Raw genomic sequence first — 26,358 nt, forward strand, 5'->3', positions numbered from 1 at the left:
AGCTCCATTCTCGCTCTCCAACAAGCTCGCTCGCTCCGCGGGTCTTGATTTCGTAAACATTGCCCGAGCCAGTTGAGTTGTGTGAAGTAACATCATTGTGCTCGCGATCCGCGGTGATTTTGATCGTTTTCCGGGGTTTTCGAATCGTACACCACCTGCTGCGCGGAGATCGTGAAGAAACACGGTGATCGGATGTGTTTCCGGCGAAAATGTGTAGTTTGTACGAGCGCACAGCGGTTCTGCACTTCGGATTAACCGCGAGATAAAAGCTTTCGGTAAACAAGCGCACCCAAGTATAGGGTTGGTAGAAGGAAGGCATGAGGAGGCACGTTCTGGGTCAGCGTGGAGCGGCAGGGTGATTCAACGGGACGGGACGGTACTGCACGGTTGGCTGGGTTTGTCGACTGTAAACACACCGCGCGCGCGATGCCTGTGTGTGTTGTTGCCGCACCATATGCGATCCGGACTCACGGCGATCGTGACGACGGCTATCAGCGGCTAACGGCGACTGTGAGACGGCTGTGTTTAATTCCACGCCGGTCGGCCGTATCGTTAGTCCAATCGTCTTCATTGACATTCGACACGAGAATGTAATTGGCGCGGATTGGAATGCTCGCGATGGTACGTACGCCCTTAGCAGCTGACGGCGCGGACAACAAACGACGGCGAATGTGCTGCTCGGTGCGTCTCACTTCCGATCACTCACCAGAGTTACTTAAGTTGGCTTCGTGGAATACCGGAACCCAAGGACCTTGGTTTGATTCGGCCGGATTCGGGCGTTGCGAGAGTGAGTGTCGCATTTTGTTGCCCTTCATCACCCGGAAAATGAGTACCTGTTGGTGGTGTGCTGTTTGGGCAGTTAGGAAACACGGACGGCCTCCTGGTGCGTCGTTTGGCAAAGTGCTCCACACTTCGTTTATACTGTGCGTTGTAAAGCACAGACCCTGCTGCAATGTATGGGTGCGTTCCGGTGCTTTCGGATGTATTGGTCAGTAGCAGCAGTAGCAGTAGCAGAGCAGTACTCCCCGGAAAAATCGGTCCCACAAGGATACGGCGCGGTCACACCAGCACAGCCCCGAAAGTCGGTTCTCTGTTGTTGCCTAGGTGAATCCTTGGGTGGCTGCTCTGCTGCTTCGTCCGCTTTTCGTCTCTGCTGGTGCGCGCGGTGTCGTTGATTTTCGTCGCTGCCTACCTCGGGGTGCTGCGCTGCTGGTGAAGTTGGGAGGAGTTCGGTTGGTCGTTTGCGAAAGGATTGCGCTGTTCCGGGGACAACACCTTGCACACGGTTGCAGCTTTGTCGGGGTCGGAAGGTAATCCCCAAAACGCGTGCCGTAATCCGTAAGTGCGAAGACGTTGCTAAACCGATGGCAATCCTTGCCGCAGCGCATGTGTGCGTGCCTGTGTGTACCCTGTCGGCGTGTGTGTTTGTGCTCCCCGAAACGATTTGCCAGGATTTGCCCGAGGAAAGTGCCCAGAGATCTGATTGTATTGAAAGAAAGCAAAGATCGGTTTGGAGGGATCAGTCGACTGCAGCATAAATGCCTGCATAAAGCTTCTTGGCCATCCGGGAAGGTTCTGTGCGAACTGTGGTACGTGGAGTAGAACGAGTGCGGAATCAGCCAGCCCGCCGCGAAGAGCCTGGAGTATGAAAAACGCCCCACCCGCCAAACGAAAAATGAGAGAGAAAGTGAGTGAAAGTGAGGGAAATACTCTGGAACTGCGTGTAGGAACGTGAAGTTGCAGTGCCGCGTGCGAATGACTGAAGGACTCTGGGCTTGTTGGAGTTTGCAACCAAAACAAAAAAAAACAAATTATTGTAGTAAATGTAGGAAAAAAACAAAGGACCGACATAAGAAGACTTGCGGGTACATCACAGGAGGATGGTCCAAGAGATGGAAATGTTCCCGTACATAGACGCGTGGAGTTTGTTATATGAAAAGTTTCCCATCTTGGGAAAGCCAATCTTCAGTAAAGCATGCTTGGATGCGATTTGATGGATCTGTATCGGAACGGAAATTGGACGGAAACTGAAGCACGTGGGGCAATAAGGTGGAAATTGGAGTTCACCAGCGAGTAATCGAAAGTGATAGTAAGTCTTACTACTATCACTTAGGCTGGCGTGTCCACCCAAGAAGGATCCGCCGCACATTGAGGTTGCTAGAAGCCTAGCAGCCCATAAAGCGCTGTCCGCCTTTTCGAAAGATTTCTTTCTCTTTTCCACACCTAACACATTTCTTCTTCATGCGCGCGATTAGCGTCACTGCTTCGAAGGGCGCCGCTGGTGTGTGTTTGCCCGCCTAGGCGTGCGTATTTGAAGTACGGCTGTGTGTGTGCGTGCCGGAACTCCGGAAGGCAGCTCGGGAAAATTGCATCCTTTTTCCCGGCCCGCAAGGATGGAACGTTACCCGACATCAGCACACGGCACGGCGGCTTAGGGTGAATCCTTTCTGACAGATTCGGTTTGCCGTGCACAGGAGCTGCAAATGTAGATGTGAACCGTTCGAAAACGGAAAAACCTGGCCGAAGGTCCTGAGTTCCGGCAGATGGAGGCGAACTGCGAGGACGGCGGAAACTGTCACAACCGTAGTACGGTGTTTGTAAATGTTGTTGATACGGTTGTTTACTTTTTAAACTACGGATTATGCAATTTTTTAGGCACGGTTTTTATGGATTTTCTTGTCCACTGGTGTTCCATAGAGTTTCACTCCGCGTTTCGTCAATATTTTTTCTGTCGGTTGAACCACAATTTTTGGTTTGTGTTTTGATTCGCACGATCCAACATGAAAAGGGAAATTATTTTGAAGCAGTTAAAAAGAAGACTAATGAGCGCTATACTGTTAGCAGGAAGATATTAATCACATTCATAACAAAGTGCCAAATTACACGCAATTCTTATAAACCGAAGTTGGTATTGTTTAAAAATTCTTGCACTTTAAGTTCTGTTATGTATTGATGCTATTATTTTTGTTGCAGTTTTTCCATAATATCCTCGCCTCGCGTTTCGGGAAACCTTCCAAACGTATTTCCAAACAAATTGCTGGATTCCGACGAATGCTGCTGAGTGTTGCGGTGCGTGGACCAACACGGTGTTATTGGAGGTAGTCAACAAATGCGGCACAGCGCGCTGGCATGTCATTTGCGCTGGCGAACGCCCCCCAAGTGTTCGGGGTGGTATCCTGTGGCCGCTGGTATGCGTGGGCTCGCCAGCTAGAGAGTCTAACGAGTGTGTTAGTAACAGGACACCCGTGGGCTGTGAGTGGCCCATTGAGTAGCGCGGCGGGGCATCCCTTGTGGTGGGCGCCTTTTGGCCATCGCAAGGATCGCAGTGTTGGTGGTGAGTGACAGCATTCGCCTTACGAAGGATGCTTTACTTTTGCGGGTTTTTTCGCTTTCTGGGTGAGGGTGAGCGAGTGACGCGATTTTTGCCAAAGCTACCCGGACCGGCGTGGACCGGTGACTTGGCCTCCGAGTGTGGTGTCAGTATTACAGGAGCCACAAACGAGAACGGACACCCGGGATTTGCGCTCACCTCGGCGGCTGCCCTACTGCAAAGTACGAAGGGTCAGCTGCCGGTGGGTGCGTCATGCCAGAGTACGGAGCCGGTGAGCCACGGTGGGGGTCGTGTAGCGTGATTGTGATCGCCTCAAGTGGACGGTGAAGGGTTCTGTCGCGTGTTGCCAGCTTCTCTTGCAGAGTCGAGTGCAGTGACGATTAATTAAGATTTTGCCATTGTGTTACCAGTACCCGTTGCGGGGCCAGGCACTGATGCCGCAGTCACACAGACAGCGGGACAGCAAACAAAAACAAGTATCGAATATATAGGCCAAGCCCGGTCGGGTGGGTGGTAATGCTGGCGTCTTGGGATATTTATAGCACCTCTTCCTTCCGACTGCTCTGCAGTCTGTGGTCAACGGGTTATTGGCCGGTTTTCCGGTTAGGCTGTCGATAGCGCCCTTGTGGTCAGTTGGCGTTCTTGGGCGTGTGAATGAGTGAGTGTGCCCGTTATCCGTTACTGAGTCCACGATGTTGTTTAATCGAGGTGGCAGGCGATGGCGTTTTCGTCAAATGTCTGACTCGGGGCGACCGAGACATGTTTATTGGTAACCAGAGTGAAAACATTACAGCTCATATCGTTCTCTGCCTTTGTTCCACATGGCCCGGCTAAAAGAAATGATCCGGCGTCGTTAACGATCGTGATTCGGACCGTGGGATTGGTGTTTGCCGAAACCGAAACACATGCCAACGGTCCACACCGGGACGCCGGTTACTCCGGTGTTCGTTGCGATTCTGGGCGTGTTAATCGATTATATTCTCCTAGGCCAGAGAAACAAGCGTCAACAACTGCCGCCGGGATCGCAAAGAAAATCGGCACAGTGAGTTGGGTCTATTGCGGAGAAGAATAAATAATAACAAAATTGCCGACGGTGGCGGATCGTGGTGTTGAAAATCAATCACATTTCTATCGCACGCCTCGAACCCCCTGAGTTCGCAGAAAATCGAAGAAATTTCCCGTTTTGACATCGACTACTGGCTGTCCGCGTGGAATTAAACATCGTTTTGGGTTGGTGTTTTTGTTTTTTTCAGTTCGTTTGATCGTGAATCAATACACCAAACAAGGAGATCGATTCAACGAGCGCCATTATAGTGAGTGAAAAAGACGCAAGTGCTGGCTTTGTGAAGGCTGATTCGGAGATTCGTGCCCAACGGACGGCAACACAATAGTGCAGTGCTTGCAGACACTTGTGTTAGTGCATCAAACGTGCGGAAGTAACAGATAGAGAAAACAAACCCAAAGCAATCGTAGTATCGTGCGGTGTGCATTGTAACGAAATTGAAATAAAAACCAAATTGTAATAACAACTGAACGATTGCAATCACCGACGAGGACACCACCGCGGAGGCAAACAGTCAGCAACCAATCAGTGTCTCTGCTTCTGTTTCTGCCGACAAACCAGCACCGTGTGTCATGATGGCAGAGGACGAAATTTTGTTCGATGACGTCTACGAGCTTTGCGAAGTAATTGGAAGGTAAGTGGCCGGACGGTTTTATTCGCCCCGTGGCACAGTATATTTCAATGTTGTTAACTTCAGTTTTTATTTTATTGTTAATTAGGTAACCAATTTTAGAATTACGTAGTCAGGATAGCGGCGACCCTTTTCGTCGAAGTTCTTTTTTTTGCAGCACGGCAAAGTTCATTCTTTTTGCCTGAAGTGTTCCAAACCAAACTCTTCTTGCATTATGGAAATATTTGCCGAACTTTTGCCGAAACTTGTTAAGCTCATTAGTTGGCCCGTAGTTCCGTTGGAGGAGTTCCATTGCGACTGGGCTACAATATGTGCGCTTTATGCACAATGCACATACGCGGGCGCGAGTGCTCGGAGGGCTGACTTTCTGGTGAGTGAGCAGAAACAGACAGCCAGAGCATCGCTCGGTGAGAATGTACACAACTGTGTTAATCATGTCACGCTAGCAATGCAAATTTCCTTACACGGGTACCATTAATCCGAAACGACTTGATTATGTTGACGTTGAATTATTCATCTTCATTGTCTGCCTGCACGACGCAGCATTGTGGCGCGCGTGAGTACACTCTCGCTTGTCGGAAGGCGGACACCTAACGTCGTCTCTCGACACCGAGGCCAATTATGTCTGTTCCTTGGTTGTGATGTACGTTGAAATTCTTTTGCAAGTTCTCATACAGATTAAACACTTAACGAATAAGCACTTTTTGAATTTCATAGTTTGCGCCAATGGAGGTTTCTGATCTTCCACTTGTAGGTCCCAATTCGATCAGGCAGCCAAACTCTATAACAACAAAACGTTAATAAACAGACATCTGATCACTGCCAATGATGAAAAAATCCTAAAACTTCGTCAGCGCACGAAATAGCCGGCGATATTGTGTTTCGCAGATATTGTACTGTTTGTATTAAAATGTGTCCCATCAGGTGTCGACATCATCTGCGTCGTGGGGACATTTAAATCAGACCTGGCGGGTGTTTTTGTCGAATCCCAACATCATAAAAATACACATTCTCCCACGCGACACGCGGTGGCACCAAACCGAGCAACACTTCCGGCACCTACATATAAGTGATGAGTTATGGCGTTGAAATGCGACGCATGTGTGTGACAGCGCGGTTGACATTCTGACACCCCGGACGGTCCGGAAGTGCGCCATCATCGGCCATCGGCGACCGGCGAAGAATGGCGGGACGGTGGCTGCAAATAGCGAACGGTATCGCATTCGCACGCCGCTATCACGTACTCCGAACTACATTCCGGACAGGGGCGACATGATAATTGCTAAAGTTCCTCCCGAGTTCGCACCTCTTGCCAGATACCGGGTTCCGGTGTCGGCCGTTTCCCGAGACAAGCAGCATCCACGGTAGCCGGAGTAATGCGATCAGCGTTTCTAAACCTTGTTTTGTCATTTTCTAGCACCGCTCATCGGATCGTCGTCGTCAAGTGGTCCAACCGCGGGCCCCAGGAAGTGGAGTCGAGTGGTGCGTTGATGTATGAAATCAAGCGAAAACGGCACATCGTTTTGCGCATGGTCGAGCTCGCACAACCCGAAGGAGCAGCACGAGCGCTCTCAGCGTGCCGTGGGAGTCCGTCCGAGATATTTGCGAGAGATCTCAAGAATGTGGCACGAACTGGCGCTCGCTTTTGGCACGATTTTCGCGATATTTTTCGGTTTGTGGCGCCGAAACTTTCGCTCTGAGAATCGCGCCTGCCGTGAGTGCTACGGTGGGTGCGTGCGTTCTGTGCCCCGGGCTCTCTGGACCATTCTGGGCACCGTTTTGAGGAGTTGTAAACAATTTTTAACACGAGCCTGGCCGCCTCATATTTCCGCCGGGGAACAACTTTATGACGTCAGCGGATCGCCGAGTAGCACCGGAGCGTCCTGATAAGAAAACAGTGGCCAACTGAAACGATATAGCCGTGGGGTAACGACGGTAGTTATGCTGCCACGGCTGGACAGCTATTGGAAAGATTGGCAGTTGATTAGTTTGGATGGCTGCTGACCGGTGAACTATGTCCGATACCTAGTCCGGCCGGTGGTTTAAATGTTCGGCTCGTAAACTAATAACCATCGGCTCAAGAATCCCAAAGGGCAGAAGGTAATGTTCAGCGACGTCGACAGAAATTGTCGTTATCATTTTGGTGCGCATCTTGCCCTTTTCTTATCTTCTTCACCGCCGCTCGGTCTTAGTTTCGAAAGGACCGGGCCGGGGGTTGGTGAAGTACGGAACGTCGCTCAATGGCACTTCAAATTATGGTTGAACGATTTTCATGACCCGGCCCGATCCCTGGGCGATGATAATGATATCCCGTTTGAAGGATTAGTTGGTAGGAAATAAATTTCCAATTATCGTGCCCCTTTCCGTGGTACGCTGCTCGTTGCCTCCCCCGGGGTGTCCGGTTCGCATTATCCTTTTCGCTCTAACACCGGTTCCGTCCCGTCCGTCGGTGAAAGTGGTTTGAAAACTGTGTAGTAATGAGCGTACTGGAAGCGAAAAAAAAACCCAAGAAACACTCAGGAAAAACACTTGGTGGACACATTTCAGTCCATAGCCTAAACGATTCCATTGTGTGTTGCGATACACCTAGCTTCGAAGTAAGAAAACGAACCTTTATTAATACGCGTCTGCGTAGGGTTTGCGGCCGGCTTCCTTCGTCACGTTCATGTGCCGTGGGCCGGGTTGGTGACCCGGAAAAAGGGATCTTAAGACGGGGCACCGAAGATTCTCCGAACGCACCGCGTCGGGAGATTAAGTGTGAAAAGAATGATTAATGATCTTGGGCGCTTATGGAGGTGCCTTCAGGTTCGCAACAGCGACCGTCCCGGCGAGCGTTAGAGCATTAGAGATGTGTAATAATTGTTTTCGGTACCTTCGGCAGGACACGCTTCGCACGGTGAATTAATTGCCTTTGCGTGTGTGTGGCCACATGAAATATTTTGTGCCAAGCCCGGTTTGTCATACAGCACAGTGGGAGGGAAAAGTGTTCCCGAGCCGTGGAATCCGAACCTCAACGACGAAGGGGTCACGCACACGAGATTTGTCAATAATCCTTAATGATCAGGTACGTTGCAGGGACCCAAAGCTCTGTATATGTTCATTAATCTGATTGTTGAATCGAGCTCAGACGACAGCAAGCAAACCCATCATCGTTTATGTTGGAGAATGGCCTAACGTTGGAAGGTTTTGATATTGTTTTTTCAACCAGCTACTTGTGATATGCATGATTCGTTTATGTTGGCGTTCGATCCTGAAGGCGGTTGACTTGTATTTTAATGATTATTTTTGAAAAAGAGGATTGATTTGTGTTTAAATGTTCGGATACGATACGGATTGAAGCATTTTATGCTTGTTCTGCTGTTGAGAACAAGAAGTTCTGGTTTGTCTTTGTTTTGTGGACTACCTGCCCTAGGCGCGAAGGATTCTAGTACTTTGGAAAACCCATTAAAAGACCAATGTAAATAGATTTCCATTTCTTCCGAATCGCGGCCAAACCGAAACACTTTCCTAATGGCCAATGGAGACGCCGGGTATCTCACTCTTTGCCTAGCCTAGCCGCTGATGATAATCACATTTCATTTTCATCATCACGAACCGGCCAGTTATTTGTATTCAATCCGTTTCGTTCGCTTCGATGTGATTTTGCAACAAAAGCTACTGAAAACTTTCCCGAGCTCATAAATATACATTTCACCAAACCCGAGGCAGATAATTTCGTTTGTTCCTGCGAAAATCGCTGGCTTCCCAGCTTCGTGCGCTTTTTTTCTGTATCTGTTAATGGTCACTCTTTCCTTTTGCAGAATATTCCTTGGCAAAGTGGAAATGATTTGCGCCAGGTCCGATGATTGTAGTTTCACTTTAACTGTCTGTTTTTTGGCGCAGCTTCTCGTGTTGGTAACGTCAATTGCTGGCTGGGAAAGAAAATATCCAAAGAAAATGGCCATTAACTTATTCATTACGGCCTGGCATGAAGCGGAATGACCATCGCTACGACGATGGACTAAAGAAGTTCGGAATTGAACATTCAAGTCGAGCTTAATCAATTTATTGATCATCGTCATTGGGCTGGATAATTTCGAACGCTCCGAATTATGCCGGTGGATACCTTTCTTCTTTGGAGGCCAACTTGTAATCAAATGTTTTGTTTTTTACGACTTGGATCTTTCTAGAAACTTGAAACTTGGAGATAAACTTGAAATTGCGTCGCGTGTACTAAGTAATTAATAGTAAACATCACACATTGCAGTGTAAAGGAGATCTTGTAGGAGTTTATGTTAAGAAAAGCATTTTTTTTTCAATCATAACATGCAAAGTGAATGCGGCTTGCGTCAAAAGTATCTGATTTATGGGAGCGATCGTCCGAAGACCCGTGGGGTGGGTCCGAATTTTTGGCACCCCCACTATGACCCCACCCCACTGCCTCGTGTGCCACGTCAACCGCAACCTGCCCTCGATGGTGGTGGCGGTGGCGATTGGTATTGCGAGGTCGTGCGCGCTGTGGTTGACGTATTTGCGGCTTCGGCGCTCGACTGCGCCGATGTTCGTGCTTCAGTACGTGACTAACGAGCATTAAAATGTGTCCAAAGTTGCTGGCGGTCATAAAGTACCTAACCGAAGGAAGGCAATCGATGCCCCGATGGGTGATTTTTCCTTTTCCGCGAGTTTGGCCTGATTTTCTCTCTCACACAAACACACACCGGCCCGTGCGGCGATGCCGTACACGTTGTTTGAAAATTCTTGGCTCGTAAGCTCGATCCCCGGCATCGTATTTCGTTTACTTTGGGCTTCGTTTGAGGTCTGCCCTGTTCTCTGCCCCAACCGCGCATGATTGTTTGCGGATCGAAGATGGCTTAGTTCGTCCTTAATAGAGTGCATGTTGCAGCGAGCGGAAGACGTGACTTGTTTTCGACCGCACGTGAGAGTAGTTAGTGCTGTGTTGGCCCGCGTATCCCTCCGTGAGTGTGTGCCTGTGTGTGTGTGTGCACACTTCACAGGACAGAACGGTAAACGGAAAGTAACACGCAGAAGTGGCTCGTTAGAATCGAAGGACGATCTCCTTCGGTGGACGGATCCTGGCGATTGATTGGAGGCGAAGCTCGAAAACATCCACAGCCTGCGCTGGCTGGTGGTGTGGTGGCCGAAGAATGAACTCTATCTTCCGCTTTCCTCGCAAGTCGATTGGCATTTTCGATTTGATTTCTTCACAGGAGCAACTTGTCCAACGAGGGGCACCATCGGGGTTGGTAAAGCAACGGAATGCGGGAACAGAGTTTTGCTTCGAGCCACCGAAGGTTGAAGGTTGTGTAGTTGGTGCGAGCGAACCGTATTGACCTGGGCTTAGCTGACGTAGATTTATGTTGTCGTGCCCCACTGGGAGGCAAGCGTTGATTTGGATCGGGCGGGGAGAGGCCAGATTTATTGGTCGACTGGTCGCCAGTCGAGCGGAGGTATGCCGTGGGTCCCTCGGCTCTGCAGTTGAAGTAGCTCAGCCTCACCGTAAGCTGCCGTTCAATTGAATTTATTGTGAAGCCTGTAAAACGGCACCGCGGCACGGTTCGTTCGGGGACGGAGTTTTTGGAGAACTCACACAACTCGCATACATTATGGTTTCGCAAAGTTTTCCGAAAGCTTTCTCATAATTTTTCGGTTTTCTATTTCCGTCACTGCATGCGGTACTCGCGCGGGAGCGTCGGTCGATGATCGATGGTTCCGGTTGGGGCGCACCCGAGCCCGGACGCGGCTGGTGAAGACCGTCTTTAAGGCGAAGGATGAAGAAACCCAGTACGGAAACCGGTCTCGGCACCGGCCGGCTGGCCGGCCGGGGTCACGTACGATACAAACTGTAGAATAATTGATTCTCGATCCTTTTACGTGCTCTCGGGTGGAAAAAGTATGCTGGCGAAAGTGTCGCCGCAAAGAACGCGGAGAGTTCCGGCCGGCCAATCCGACCGACGACGACAGTTCGCGGTTTGAAAAGTTTTTGGCTACGGTTCAAAAATGTATGGAAGCCATAAACCCCCCGAAAGCACTCAACGCGCGGTGACGGCCCAAGTGACGTGTTTGGCCTTGCCGACCTCCGTTAGGAACCGTGCCGTGCGGCCGCGTGGCGAAATTGCATTGGTTTGTTTGGGGTTAGCATGCTTAGGACGGTTCGCTGTGTGTCTTACCTGTTTCTGGTTGAAGGTTTGAGATAGGCCGGGTAGGGCAACACAAACCTGGCACAAGGAGTTGCTCCGTTTGCGCAGCTTAGCTTCGGGTTGGTCGTATTTCACAGCCCGAACATAGGCGCACCGCAAACAGGGGCTTTCATTACATTTTGCACAGTAACACGCCACCTTTCGCCAAGTTTGGTGGTTGCGGTGCAGTTTGAAAAATGGTTTATGCAAATGTTTATATGTTTTGGGCCCACTCTCCGGTGGTGTGCTTTTCGGGCGAGATTAGAATGTGTTTTCGCGGGGGGACCAGGTAAGGTAAGAGCGGGCTGTCCAGCTGAGACCCGGCTTCGTTTCCAGCATCTCCGAAATGCATACTCAACTGTGACCGGCTGATGCGGAAAGAGATGGGGGCTTGTTACTCAGGTCTAGGCTTCAGGGTGTTATTAAAGCGTTAGCGTATGAAATTGTTTGCTTCAAAGCAGCCTATAAAAAGTAGCGACGAGACATTTAGAAACTTTACTGTACACTGTTCGCTGAACATTTCCTTTTCGAACTCCTACCTAACGCATGGGCTGAAAAGTCTCGAGCATAAGAGAGAAAACGCGTTTTTTTCTCAAAATTGGCTCTATTCATCGACGTCATCTCCATCAAGAGCCTCTTCTTCATATCCATGTCTTGGTGAAACAACAATTCTTTGAATCAATATGTTGATGAAACAACAACATATTCTCAAGATGGTCGATGAATATTACATCACGAACATCCCAAAATACCGAAGCCATAACCTTTCTAGTCGATTGTTGAGCTTTCGTGCGCTTTGGATGAAGCTTATCAGGTGCTCCACACTCAGATGACCTACGTTTTGATTCCGGAGAGAAGTGATGGATCCTCGTTCCATCCTTTGCCTCATATTGACGCAAAAATTCCGGTTTGTTACGTACGAACATGGCCAAACACTGCTCAGAATCATAAACACGTTCTTGTTTTTGGTAAACAGTTAGTAAACGCGGCAGTGGATTTTGTTTTTTTTGTGGATTTTATAAATGTTTTGGATTTTGCTACCATCACTGCGTTCTGCATCATCCGAGTCTCTACTACCACATTTTTAAGGAAGCAAACCAAAGCTTTATGATTGTTTCTAAGTTGGAGCAGACACTTTTCAGGCCATTGCTTCGCTTGAAAGGTATCTTTACCCATCAAGAAGGATTGTAACATTCAAACACGAAATTGTTTTTGAAGCATTATTCTAAAAATAACAAAAGTAGTGTCACTCTTAGCATGCTCGGGACGTTTACTTGTATGCTCGGAACGTTCCTTATAACCTCAATTCATCCTTTCTTCGTTTGGCTAAGCCCATTTCCAAACAGGTCACCTGAATATGTTTCCAACTGTAACCAGCGAAAGGATGGATCCAACTGCGCCCCTGATTGGGCTTGAAGCACTCGTTCATGGCGGCTTAAGGCGTTTAAGTCCAATGTTAATGAAATCAGCTCCCAATGACAGCTCTCGACAATCGAAGCGACTTGAGCCGCGAATCCATTGACATTGTTGACATTCTGATGGGACAGATTAATATGGGGGTGGCTGATTAATTTGATTGCTGATGGCGAAACGATGCCAGCACAACAGTTTCTATGTTATCGATCAATTCCTGATGAGTGGGTCGAGCACACTCCTTAACTCGCGCCCGCTACAGCCTGAAACAATCATTAATGGCAGAGAGCTCAAATTAGCTTACGGTAAATATTTGATGGCGAGAGAATGGCAAAAACGGAAAGTCTCCGGTTAGTTGTCGTGGTCAGCGTTCCCGGATCGTTTGCGCGTTTGCCACTAACTAAAATCACAAGAAACGCTGAAACGCAGCACTGCACAGCAGCAATGGATATCTTGCGCCGTAACACATTTCTTCACATTCCGTATTAAAAATTCATCCGATCAAATATTCAATCGAGCTTGCAGCGGTCCACTTTAGCCGGCTCATCGGCTCGCCAACTTCGCCATTGTGTTTCCGAATGGTCCGAAGCGCCCCGAGGAAAATACCCCACTCCCGTCTCTCTCTCTCTCTCTCTGTCACTCTATTTTTCTCTCTCCTGCAATGGGTCACTAGTTTCGAGTTTTATGTTGTAGTACGGTGGAGCTGCCCCAGTGGCGCCCCAGACGGTCTTCGGCGAGAACCGGACGTCTCCGGGTTTTCCGAATGCGCAACTATGCGTCTTTTATTCATACACATTTCACCCGTCATTAACCGGGACGCCGGCCGGGAATGCGGCCCGGAAACGCCGCCGGGTAACGAATGTTAAACTTTCGAATCCTTTTATTGTTTGGTGTCTTGGTATGTTTATTTTTTCCGCTCCTCTTTGTCACTGCTCACTCTTATGGCAGGCTGGAGGAGGCCATCTTTCGGTGTCACACCCGCACTCCGGCTGTCCCGGCGACACCCGAGAACGCACCCGAGATTTATATGCTCTGCTTCATCGGGAGTTTGGGCGCTTCGGCCCCTCCATCGCCGCCACCGCCGGCGGGCCACAGGAAATCCTTTCGACTTCCTTGCAAGTTTCCTGCGTCACCGAAGACAAGCCCGAGTGACACGAGACAAGACTAATCGTGGCTAAAAAAAAACAACCAACCCCAGCCAAGGACAACCCGACGGCGACACGCACACGCCTAGAGGGGTACGAAAATAAACGGCTTCAATTTCGGCTCGAAGTTTAATCCTTTGACACCTATCTTTTCCGCGCCGGGTTCGGGCATCATCCGGGATCCTCGGGTGCCCGGGGGTGTTGTTTGGCACTTTGTGACTTACGGTGTCGCAGGATCCTCCGTTAGCTTGCTGCCCGGTGTGTGTACCCGGTCAGCAGGGGAAGGATTTGTTCATAATTCATTCGTTCGCCTCCTTTTTTGTGTCCGCCACCGTTTCTCACCGAGCGTGGGTCATTCATTTTAAGTGTTCAAAACAAAAACTTTCCCGCTAGCGCGGTGCTGCGGTGAGCCAAGAAGGCCCGATCGGTGGTGGTGGCGGCAAGTGGGGCCACATGGATGGTTCGCACAAATTGAGGGTTGATTGTTGGAGTGGTTAAATAATGTTCGGGCCCGTTCGGGCAGCAGGTACTGGGAAGCTTGTGCGCCAAACAACATTCGCCAGCAATTTATGTTGCCATCATTTGGTTTTTTAAGACCGCCAACGGCCACCTGTGGTTCGCTGGATGGGAAGATAATCCCTGCGAGCCGCGCGTTGTCCTTCGAACAGGTTTAATTGAAGAGTTTTTACGGTTTCCGCAATGTGTCATAACTTTCGGGGTCAGCACCATTTTGATTCCGGTTGGCCATCGCGTCCGAAAGTTGTGACTGATGGGGGATAATCTCGGAGCAACCCGTAATTAATCTTTCGATCGCCACACGGGCACCGCATCGGAAGGATGGAGCACCATTTGGTTACTTTGCGTAAAGGTACCTGTGTTTGGTGTATTTAATAAATTTCCAAGATTAGACAGGAATCGGTAACCCTTGCCACATGTGCGCATTGTCAAAATCCGCTCGAAGGACCCAAAATTCGCCAGAAATTCTGTTCGGCGAGTCAGTCAGTTGACAGCGACATTTTTGTCTGCTCGGCGTCCATTGGAAGTTGTACATTATGTTCAACTTAACATCGTTACACAATTAGCTGGCTGGCCGCCCTGGCGTGTGTGCCTTCATTGTGTGCTTGCTTTCTACTGCCAAAAAAAAAGCAGCCAAAACAACATCCTTTTCGACACGAGTAATCGTTTACAAAGGAAGTGGAATGGCTGTAGCGCGTGGCCGCAGCCATCCGAAAACTATGCCCCGGAGGGCTCAAACTAATCAAGCGACCATTAGTATCATTCCCATCATTAAAATGTAATCGTGTCGTTGGTGGCTCTGCTGTTGGCTGCTCAGTGACGCGTCCTAGGTAGGCTCGGTTCGGTTTTTCTGGATCCGGTTGCTGCTGGGGCTAACTTTGGAAAGGCATTTACCCGGTGACGGCTGATTGGTTAATGATGAGAGTTTTTCAAACCACTACTCGTTCGAATGCTGGATGTACGACGCGGATACGGGAAGGCATCGAATGCTAAAAGCCGTCGGGAAAATTTCATTGGACCGACCGATGTTATATGCACCGGTCGGTACTGTTTTTTCCACGTGCAAATTCCACGTTTCCACGTTCCTGCGGAACAAGTTTTAACATTCTGGCCAATCGGATGCTTCGCTGTGAGAATGCTCTAAGGATAACGAACGGTGTGCCTCTTTGTTTGCCTCTTGCGTAATAACTAATCAGAGAAGAGCAGCTTTTGGGCGTGTGAAGCATAAATGGAAGTGCGCGAAAGAAATGTTTTGATTTATCGCGTCAAGTGCTTCATATTTTCCTGCTCGCCTGGGACTACGAGCTGGCTCGTGTCTGTCTGCGTGAAGAAAACCTGAACACAGTTTATTTGCATAGCACCAGGTGGCAATCAGTTCTTCTCTCTCTCTCTCTCTCTGCTTGCTGGCCTCAGCGTAGAAAAAAAAGGAACGTTATCCGCCCGTTATCCGTGCACGAACCAACACACATCCGGAGCGTGTGTGTGGCTGGGGGCCCGGGAGTTTGCGTTGATGGAGTGGCCTTATCCCGGAGCATTGTTCGCTCGTGGCCCGAACTCCCTCGCAGTTGTTGACACCACCCTGACCACCACCCTATCTGACACAATGTGTAGCCGGGATGCAATGGTCCGGGAATGGAAAAGCAACGTACAATTTCACGGTAATTACGGCACCGGCGGGGGTCTGGGCAGATTGGCAAACAGGAAGCAAAGGGCAAAAACCGGAGGAAAAGTCTACTGGGAATGGGAGGGAAAAAAATGCTGGAATCTGTCAGCGAGCGGGAAAGAAGCGAACAGCAGCAGGGAACCAGCAGCATTGCCCGGCGGCACTGACAGCGCGGATAGTTATAGTCACCATACACCACTGTCCTGCCCCTCGGGCGCCTCGGGCCAAGGTACCGTGGTCCTTTGCGGGAAAAGTATTGAGCAGCGAAGTGTAGGCCACACTTGAAATGGCTTTTCCTCGGGGCCGCATGAGCAGCACACGTGTACACGGTTCGTAGCATCCCGGAGTCCCGAACTCCCTTCGTTTGTCCTTTTTGGCCCCCCCGGTGGGCCGTCGTTGTGCGGCACTGTCATTAAATACGGGCTCCATCCGGGGGGATGCATTTTTGTGTCGTCGCTGCTCATTCGCGGCGTCCGCTAACGATGCTTTCGATCTTCGGCTTTTGGCCGATTTGCGATGTGACACGGTGCACCGAATGAAAATAATACATGACACAACAAGACAAGCGAGCGGTTTTTTTTAATGCACGTCGGAGCAGAGGCTTTTACACCGTATCGAACCGTGTGCAACAGGCACCGAGGACCCTTTAAACCAGTTATGCAATATGTTCCACTGTATTGTCTTTATTTCTTCATTGTCTGCTCGTCCCGACCCTGTTCGGGATTTTACTTTACTCGGCACGGCAGGCTCCCACCAAGGGGGGGATCACTCTGTCGATGTTGATGACGCTCTGACGGCCATCCGGTAACCGGTGGGAATATTCAACTAGCCCCGGTATGGGTACCTTTCGAGCTAGCCGATAACCAAAGCCCCAAACGACCTCCGGCAATTGGTGTGTGGAAATTAATTTATCCCGATTTGCGCCCTGTCGATTCGCTGTCACTCTATGGACGCTGTGGTGGCCGAGGAATGGATCTCCGAGCACCGTCACCCACTCGGAAGTCGCAAGTCGGAACGGGTGCGTCTACGTATGTGGTGCCACCGGACCGTGGCAGCAAATTGAGATAACATCTTCAAAGAGCCGTGGGAACGATTATTGTCGGGAAAATTGATGACGACCGTCACCGGCACCGGTTGGCACCCGGCAACGATCCCGCCGTCCGCCGTCACCCGGCCCGGCGATCCAGAAGTAAGAAGCCGTGGGGAACTGAATCAAATTAAGTAGATGTTATTTGTCGACACAGAAGAAGTCGTCCGATACGGCGGCGGGCGATGTATTCCGGGTGTGTGGCATCCTCGGCGTGGCGTGTGTCTGTTTGCGTTGGCGAGCTCTTTGTGTGTATTTAATGAATAAAAGTGACCACACGGCCACGGATCGGGCCACCGGTTGGCGAAGAGCGAAGAAAAGTTTTGCGAAGACGTCTTGCAAGACGATAACATTGGCGCCGTTTGATCGGCTCACTGCAGCTGACATGCTCTTCCTACGGAACGCGTCCCGGCCGTCCGTGGTTGGCGTGTTGGCGGTCACACGGAACGCGCGCTTGAATGGTCCGGAACGGCCCGGTAAAGCACGGAGGCGATGACGCGGTGAGACGGCGTCTGGGATATAAATAAATGCAATCATGGTGAAAGTATCGATACATAACGGCCAACGCACGCCGCTGCCAGGTGCTGGCTCCAGATCCAAGTTACCAAGTTCTGTATCCGAGGTTATTTCGAGCGCGAGTAACGAGGTGCTCGGATCAGTTTTGATTAATGCTCGTGAATTTTGATTAATGTCTGTGATGTAGGAACTTTTTAATATTAGCAGATAAAATGTACTCACAGTTGGGTGGCTTATGGGTTTACTTTCGCCATTACTTGAATTTCTTCCGCGCACCGCACGAGATCTGTTAAAGCCCCGGGGCTGTTGGAATGTGCAATACGACGCCCTTTAGAATGAACGGAAAGGCAAGCTACACATCTACTTATGGCCGTGCCATCGCTAAGCAGGGCAGAAATATGTCCACAGCATCACGTGTGCGCCGTGCCCGGACGCTACATGTTACCCTCGGGTGCGACGTGCCGCGTGCCACGGCCCTCTACTCCAAAGTTCGAAGAAGAACAATAATAATTCTTTAGCTATTTTTATCACCCGGCACCCGCTCGAATCTCAGGCAGCCCCCCAAGAGAGCTATAAGGTAGGGTGAAAGTGGTGTGCCTCGGCCTGTTCTTAGTACTTCTTGTGAGGTCTCGCCTTGGGGAAGATAATGGGTTTTCTCGCCTGGAGCCCTTTTTGTAGCTATCTTTTCGTCCAACACCTCACGCACGTTGCCATGGCCTGCCACGAATTGCCGTAGAAATGGTGAGTGCACGACGGTGCGTAATGTTCAGGGACCACCTATCAGTGGGGTCTCATGCAGAATCTTGCCTTTCTTGGGCCGTTTCTCTTGCCACGTTCCGGTGCAGCGTAGCGGAGGAGCATGTTGCGCAAATCGATCCGGAAAAAGGTTGAGAGTAGGTTTACCTTCCGTGGTTTGTGCACGAAAATCGTGCACGACACGCGTTGAGGAGACATAAATACGTTTCAGTTTTTCCACACACGCAAACATTGCGTACTGTTGCTTTCTGGTGGTGGGGGCGACATTGTAACGGATGCTCTTGGGAGTTGTTGTTGCTGGAAGTTGCTGCTCATATCCATATTGTGAACAGATCAGCTGACACCTACAAGTGTTTATGACGAACTTTGCATCCCCAGGACTGGACAATCGTGCCGGCGTCTGTCTTCCATACGTCAGCCATACATAACCCGTCGAGGTTTCTACCTCTTCATGGAGGCTCCAGTGGCATGCGTTCGAAGGTTTTTTTTTTAATGGTTTTATGGAAAAATATATTTGAACATCAACAATTAATGTTCATTTGTGGTGTTGTAGCCTAACTATAATGCGGGTTGGTATGAGAAACAATGCTCTCAGACCGTTAAAAGCTTGTTCCTGTTCACGAAGTACGCTATTGGAGTGAAATTAATGGGGTACAATTTTTCTGCTGTTAGGGCAAGTGCATTAAAATTAATGGTACCATTCACAAAGATTGTGACGTGAAGATGCAGAATGTTCCAAGTGACTGTTGAAACGAGCACTGGATTGTGAGTTTGGCTACACTTGCTTGCTTGAGTGATGTTAAGTTCACAAATTCATTAACGCTTAATGGTCCTTGACAAATTTGCTACGGTAAGTGGCTTTTGGCAATCGCAGAGAAAAACTGTCACACTTAGTGGCCTGGTGCTCTCTCTGAGAAAAATGTACTGTGTACCATGTGAGTTTTGAAAGAACAATGGAGACTTTCATGTATATAGCATGTATTTATATAGGAAACAAACAATGATAATAAACCACCAAATGGAAATGGAGGCGCCTGGTCGGTTTTGGAATGCTACGCAAGAAGCGTTTCTTTCGCATCAGTTCCTTTAAACTTATGTCGAAAGCTAAGCGTTTGCCTTAATTGAGCAGAAATAGGGGTTCAACTTTTCGCCAGCAAGGTGTAGCCTTCCAGAATCCAGAACAAGTGGTGAGCGCCTCAATGAAACACTTCACATGTGCGTGAAACTATCGTGTACAACCATTTTGGTACGAGCTTGACGCCGGTGAAGAAAAAAGTAAATTAAAGTCATACTTTAAAGCATCAGTCGGCTAGAGTCGAATAGCTGGCGGAAAGCTCATGAAGTCATTAAGGCCAACAAGAGCCAGTCGTTATTTGCAGGTATAATCATGCCCACTATGTTCGGTTCCTGTAGCGTCGTCCTGCCCATCGTGCGCAGGAGGGTCGACAGCAGTTTCCCGGTCGAGAGTACCACTTTCTACTTTGCACCGACGTTAGTGCTGCCGCTAGACCCGCGGCGGGAGCAAGAATTTTGAGACAATGAAAGGAAATTATGGGCATTAAAGCGGGCGAAGGTAAAAACCGCCACGATTTCACGTATCCGGAGCCGAATAAGGTTGTAAATCAGCTACGAAGTGAGGGTGAATTCTGTGATTATTCTACCGGAACATCCTTCGAATTTTCGTACGTAGCGTACCGTTAGTGGGAACGGAATGTTTGCCACTACTGTTTGCTAGTTTAGTCTGTAACTTAGTTGAGCGTTCAACAGAAAATTAAAAAAAGAGAAGGAAGTCACCATTTAATCAAGTTTGACTAACCGTAATAAGTTGAACAAGTTTGATCAAGTTAATTATAAAGTCAGCCTCGGTAATTCAAATAATTTCGAATTATAATTTTATTGCCATTCGTCAACTATTTTACAATTTAAATGTTTGGTTCTACCGAACCTGCCAATTCTGTCGTTTGTAGGTCAACTGCACGGCAAAAGGGTACAGTGTTCGCGTTGCGGTGGCAGAAGTTAATTCCCTCGAGCATACTCCTCTCAGCAACTGAGTTTCGCCTGCGCATCGGTTTGCAACATGCTATTTATGCAAAACGCACACGGTACCCCGGTAGCGAGTCGAGAGCCCGGTGGTTCCGCCTCCGCATGGCTTAGTTGGCCGGCTCTGGCGAAGAGGTCTGGTAATGCTACCTTCAGCACCGTAAGAGGGACGGCACCGAGGGTTTTTATACGATGAACAACGTTTTATTAAACGAACGCAAACATGGTGATCAAATGATGTCGCCGTATCGTCGTCCTCGTCGTCGTCGTTCCCGCAATCGTGGATGCTAGTTGCAGAAGTATGCAACCGCCTCTTTTCATGTATCGTCCCATAGCAAGCACCTGCAAGAAGGGAGCAATATGACGCCACACACACACGTGCGCGCCACTTCAGCAGGAGCGTCACCTGTGCTCCACGACCATGGGTAGCGCCCATTTCATTGGGGCTTTTCGTCGACTAACGTCGTGTGTGTGACTGTAAAAGAGGAGCTCGCAGTGCGACAGGTCGGTCGGGGAGCATCTCGCTAAGCTTCCGCCGACGGAGGCAGCTCAAACTCATGAAAAATGGACATCTGTACACACCTTTTTGCTACTCGTTGCTACTCGTTGCCATCAACGGTGGGGGCATAAGCATAATCATCATCGTAAATTATATGTGAAGACACCGTATTTGTTGCCTATGTTCCCGGCGTTTGTCCTGCGGGGATTTTGTCGCTCTCTTTTGATACTTGAGCTGAAGGACGTTTTCGGGACATTCCGCCGGGGACGCCGGTGGAAACTCTTTCGGTGTAATAATGTGCTGGCCTCGGGGCAGGTTTTCGTGCGATGCCAGCCTTTCTATCAAATTAATGTCACTTTTATGTATGTGGTAAAAAGAAGCGAGAGAGCAACTCCCGGTTGGATAGTGTGTATCGACGCAGCTACGCCGGGCACTTTGATGTCTGTGTCTAGTAGCCTCGTGGCTCTTGGCCCTACAAAGGGCACTGTTGTCGCCCAGCAGGCCATTTAAACGAGTCTAAATATGTGAAGATAAGTGTTGCTGAGTGATGATACGAGGCGATTCACATCCATCTAAAGAAGCTAACAGGCTTTAAATGATGATGGTTGACAGACACGGTGCATACGACCGAAGGGGCGGTAAACTATTTCTACTGCCAGGACACTTTGGTGGGATTTTTACATGGAAACGATGGTCGTTTTGAGTAGATTTCACACCCGTGAAGGTACTTCTTCCGAGTGTTGTAATTGGAATTCTCGAATTGGAGCCCGATGTCTTCATCGCTGCGAAACCCCGTGTCAGATGATTGCTTCGTCTTTATACGGTATTTGTCGCTTCTCCGTATTATTCAGCTGAAAAGAAACCAATTTAGGATTAAAACGATCGCCTTTGCTTCCGAAATCGTCCCGAGGTTTCATGTTAAAACCGGAGCAAATTCGTCAATTTCCGGCAATCATACGGATCAGTGTGTAGCGAAATGTTGTCACTGAAACCACGGCACGCTTATTTCGTCGCTTTGATAGGGTGTTCTAACGCATCGTGCAGTAGGAAGTTTGTTTTTCTTCCAAGAATGATAAATGATGCTCACTACGGTCAGCAAAATGAAACCCACGAAATAAAACTCCTTTCGAGCGACTTCTTTCCCAGCGCGGTGATGGTAAACAAGAGAGACTGTGGCTTCTGTACATTGTTTTGAATACTTTAGCTACTACATGGTCGCGGTGAAAAAGGTAAAGTTTTTTGTTGCTCACGTTTGGGTTCTCTAGTCGGCTCGAAGGAGTGGCAGGCAAAGCTCTGTGTCGTATCATTGCATCATCCGTCTTCATTACGGAACGCCCAACGCCGGACCAACGACGGTGCCTGGCTTGGTTGGCCGGGCCAGACACGACGACGATACCTATCGGTGTGGTGTGGTGTAGAGACCGATTTCGAAAATGGAAAATCTCTCGTTTTAATGGAAGATAAATATTCGAAGAGCTTATCCTGAAGTTTTTAATTATTCATGACTGATTTATAAACTGCTGTAAGCATTCGGTATTCATAACCTGTCGCAAAACTAATTAAGCGCCTGTTTCACCTGCGTCGGTTTGTCTGCGGTACTTTTGGCCAACGATGGGTGTGTTTGCCGGTTTACCACGTGGTACGCTTCGTTAGATGGGATAAAATGTGGCCAGAAAGGGGTGCTTCGGTTCCAAATGCCAGTTTCGAGCGGGTTCGCTTGCCAAGTAGAGCTTTGGGATTTTTGTTGCTCACTGGTGCCCTGCCCAACGAGCTTATGTGTGTTGAAAACGGTGCGACACAAGGTCCTAAATTACTGTACTCAACATCGGCCATTTGTTTATGTTTTTCTACGGCTTCGGAAAATTGTGCCACATTGGAAACTATCAATTGGATAACGGCACAGCTTTTCGCAGCTTGACTTCATACGCTCAGTTTGCTTCTATTTACATGCAATCAACCTTAGTTTGTTCGTGACCGCATTGTACTCCTTAAGGCAGTTCGGGGGAAAATATGGCTCGTGTACGAGAGAAAAGACGCCGTTTTCAGACCTGCGGCTCGTCCAACGACTCAGCATCACATCGTAGCATTCGTCGCACAATGGTACGGTACAAATAAACGGAAATGTTCATTCAAAGCGATGCGATACGTTTTGGTCCACATGTACGGTGCGTGTACCGCGCACCGGCACTGGGTGCAATCATGCGAATGCTTTTCATTCGATCAGCAGAACGGACGATGCCGCTACGTCACGGTTGCATGGGTGTATGTGGTCGAGCATGGTTTTTCGTCAAACATTTGGTTTGTTTGTAACGTCCCGGGAAGGACAAATGGCGTTTGTTTAGCGATGTCGAGATCAGCTTCATCGGTTTCAGTGCGCTCTGTGTGCGAGAAATGTTCTTGGTTGTGGAAGAACGGCCTTCTTATTGAGCGTTTGTCCTCATACTCTCTGCCATGACGCATATGTCACTGTATATTGCCACAAAACAAGCATTCTAAAGCCTCATGTTGTCACGGTTCATGTTGACATGCTAAAGTGTTGTTGGATGCGATCAACAACCGTACTCGCTGGAGCAAGCTTGAGAAATAATTGATGGTTAACGTTCAGTGCATCATCTGAAACCATGCTTTTGTCGCAAAGCATTACGTTTTTTATTAAATCAAGCAAATCCTACGTATTGCTTGTTTTAATTTCCCAAAACCACTTAGTCGCACGCGTTACAGTGGAAGGAACGAAAATATCTGATGAAGTACTGCTTCGGAAGTAACCAGATTGCTCCTTCGACTGTTTGGTTTCATACTCCAACCTGAAACCGTTACTAGGCGGAATTCGCTGCGGGGCAGGCCAACGCTCCCGGTAAATGTTGACACGAGCGACTAATTAATAAAATGCTTTATGAGCGATTACATCGTCCGGATGACTGGACATGTTCCGGCTCGACTTGCTCCAGTATTTGCACAGCCTTCGGACGTGTAACGCTTCACTCACCATGCGCAAGATGTGTTCCATTAGCGATTATTAATGTACCATACGTATGTCCACCGATTGGGGGCGGACCGATCGCACTGTTTATTGTGCTAATGTTCACATGCGGCACGACTTCATAGCTCTGCACGCTCCTTTCCGATGTTTAGGGATGTTTAGGGGTTATTTATGGAGTATCTTCTGCCGATGCCGTCGCGATGCGTGGAGCGCCAATACGATTGTAAATTGACCGGTAATGCTGGAAACAGTTCCAGAAATGAACAGTCAATGAAACATTCATAAGCTCCAGCAAAGGGACATGTGAGTAATGTTTTTGTTTATTTGTAACTATTTAAATGACACTTTATAGTAACTCAACTGCCGAACGGTACGAGCACACATAAACTGCTGAATTCACTTCCCTCTATCGTGTTACCGTCGAAGTAGATCAGGCACAGGATCGGCGACCACAGGGGGGAAATAAATCTTTTCCAATGAAGTTATCATATACTTCCCATGCTTTCTGTGTGCCGATCGAGTTGACGGCACTTACAACATACGTATGTGGAAAGCCTCTGGCTTCATTATGCAAATGACGATACGCACTTCCTTGGTCGAGAGGTCCCGAATCGGTAATTAGGGCCTAGCATGCCGTCTTTTCAAAAGTAATCCTATTTGGGCCACCAAATGTTACGGCCGGGATCTCCTGTGTTAATGCCGTGCTCTGCGACGTTGTGCCGCACCGCACCGGTAAATCTCGTAACTGAATTAGTAAACGATGTTTATTATGTGCCCCGTGTGCGCGTGTACATAGATCTTCCGGGAACCCCGTGTTGTGGTTGGGAGCAATAGAAAGAACTCTCTTGCACACACGGGTACATGCCGGAAACGACCAGCCCGCAAGGAAGATGCTCGTAAGCGCCCAACGCACGCCGGGAAAGACTAATTGCCGTGCTCGTAAATGGACAATCTCATTAGCACAATCACGTCCATTTTTACTGCTTTCCCGTTGGGTGCCTAGAGTGATTTGTGGGAGCTGCGAGCCAGGACTTGTCACATGCCATGTTCGTATTGCCTTCTCGTGAGTGATTTCTGCATGTTGTGGGTCGCAAGGGGTCTCTCTCTCCCGCACTCTCTGGAGACAGACGGAATTAAATATAGTAAACCGTCAGCTACGGCAACAAGCTGCTTAGGATCATGGTTTATGCATTATGCTAATGTTCGGCCATAAGAAACGTCACTGTTCGTAAAACCATTGTGTTGCGTTTAGATAAGCTGATCTCAATATTAGTGATGATTTAGGCGTTTTTCTTTACGGGCCATTAGTGACTCAACATTACTATATGATTTAACAAATGCGCCGCTTCAAAAGTGCTTTTGATTTACTCTCACAGTGCTAACCCAATGAAAAACAAGTCTAACCAAATGAATAATTATTTTTTTTAAATCGTATGCAGCAGTTAAAGACTTGTGTAAATCATGATTTATTAATTTGAACGTTTGACACAAACAAGATTCCAACGTTTTCTGATTAAAAGGTTTCCGGAAAAAATAGGCAGAGCGATTGTTAGTGCAAGTTTCTGCTTGGACCCTCTTGGCTTTTTAAAGTCGGAAAACCTGGCGAGAGGCTTGAAGCTTAACACGCCGGAAAATGTGCTGTCGTGTAGTTGGGAGTAGCGAATGAAATTAGTCGCTAATCATACATTATGCGCACGATGGCACCGGTGTCCAACCCCTTCAAACAAGATGCTGGCGCTTTCGTTCCTTTCTGTTCCGTGTCCCGCCGATTTTAATCCGATCTCGTTGTAAGCGTAAGAGTGCGTCCCGGGATGGAAAATACATTCAATTATATCCATGAATATTTAAGTTTTGCATCAGCCGACGTTGCAATTGCTAAAGAATCTTCGCCAGTAGCATTGCCGCGAGTCGAATATTTTATTAAAGATAAACGAAAGGCTGTTCAACGTGCCAAAGTTTTAATGTGAATTCTTGTGAGTGTGTGAAAACTAACCCTTTATGTTAACCCAACTGATTAAAAAGTTGAAGCAGCATATTCTTTTTTGAAAACTTTTCGGCATTGCGTTATGCAAAACGTCTACCGTAGTAGTAGTAGTGAGTAGTGTTCTACACAGCAAATTTAACACAAGAAAAAACAATTAGTATGACAGTTGGCGACGCAGCGTTGACGCACTAATGTTTTATGTGAGGTCCTACAACTGACAGTAGGACAGGCAGTTTCTGCTAAATCTGCCCGAGTGGTAATTGTCATACTTAATTTGGTTTTCTCTAATGATGGCAATTAATTTGCATAATTTAAATTCTAATGGCGGGCCGAGCTTTTCATTTTTGATTGCGTTGCCGAAGCTGGCCGGTGAATTGCCTAAAATTCGCTGAGTTTGGTTACGTTTGGTTTGCGAATTTCAGTTGGCAAGCATTTTGGCACACTCACGATTTTTTTTAGTGTGTGGATTATGGAACGGTAACGCAATTTCGAGTCAATGTTGAATCCTGAACTTTTCGAAATTGTGCATTGGAGTTTTCGTGACGGTATGTTTTCGAG

General features: G+C 48.5%; 1 protein-coding gene across 1 annotated transcript in view; it reads left to right on the forward strand.

Moving 5' to 3' along the window:
• Positions 1-4,969: 4,969 nt before the first annotated feature.
• The window catches only part of LOC128270322 (peripheral plasma membrane protein CASK-like), a 65,310-nt gene continuing 43,921 nt past the window's right edge, over positions 4,970-26,358 (forward strand). The window contains exon 1 of the mRNA XM_053007723.1: positions 4,970-5,028. Within this exon, the coding sequence (XP_052863683.1) occupies positions 4,970-5,028 (59 nt within the window). The remainder of the gene's footprint in view (positions 5,029-26,358) is intronic.

Source organism: Anopheles cruzii, chromosome 3 (genome assembly GCF_943734635.1).
Source record: "Anopheles cruzii chromosome 3, idAnoCruzAS_RS32_06, whole genome shotgun sequence".
Classification (NCBI taxonomy): domain Eukaryota; kingdom Metazoa; phylum Arthropoda; class Insecta; order Diptera; family Culicidae; genus Anopheles; species Anopheles cruzii.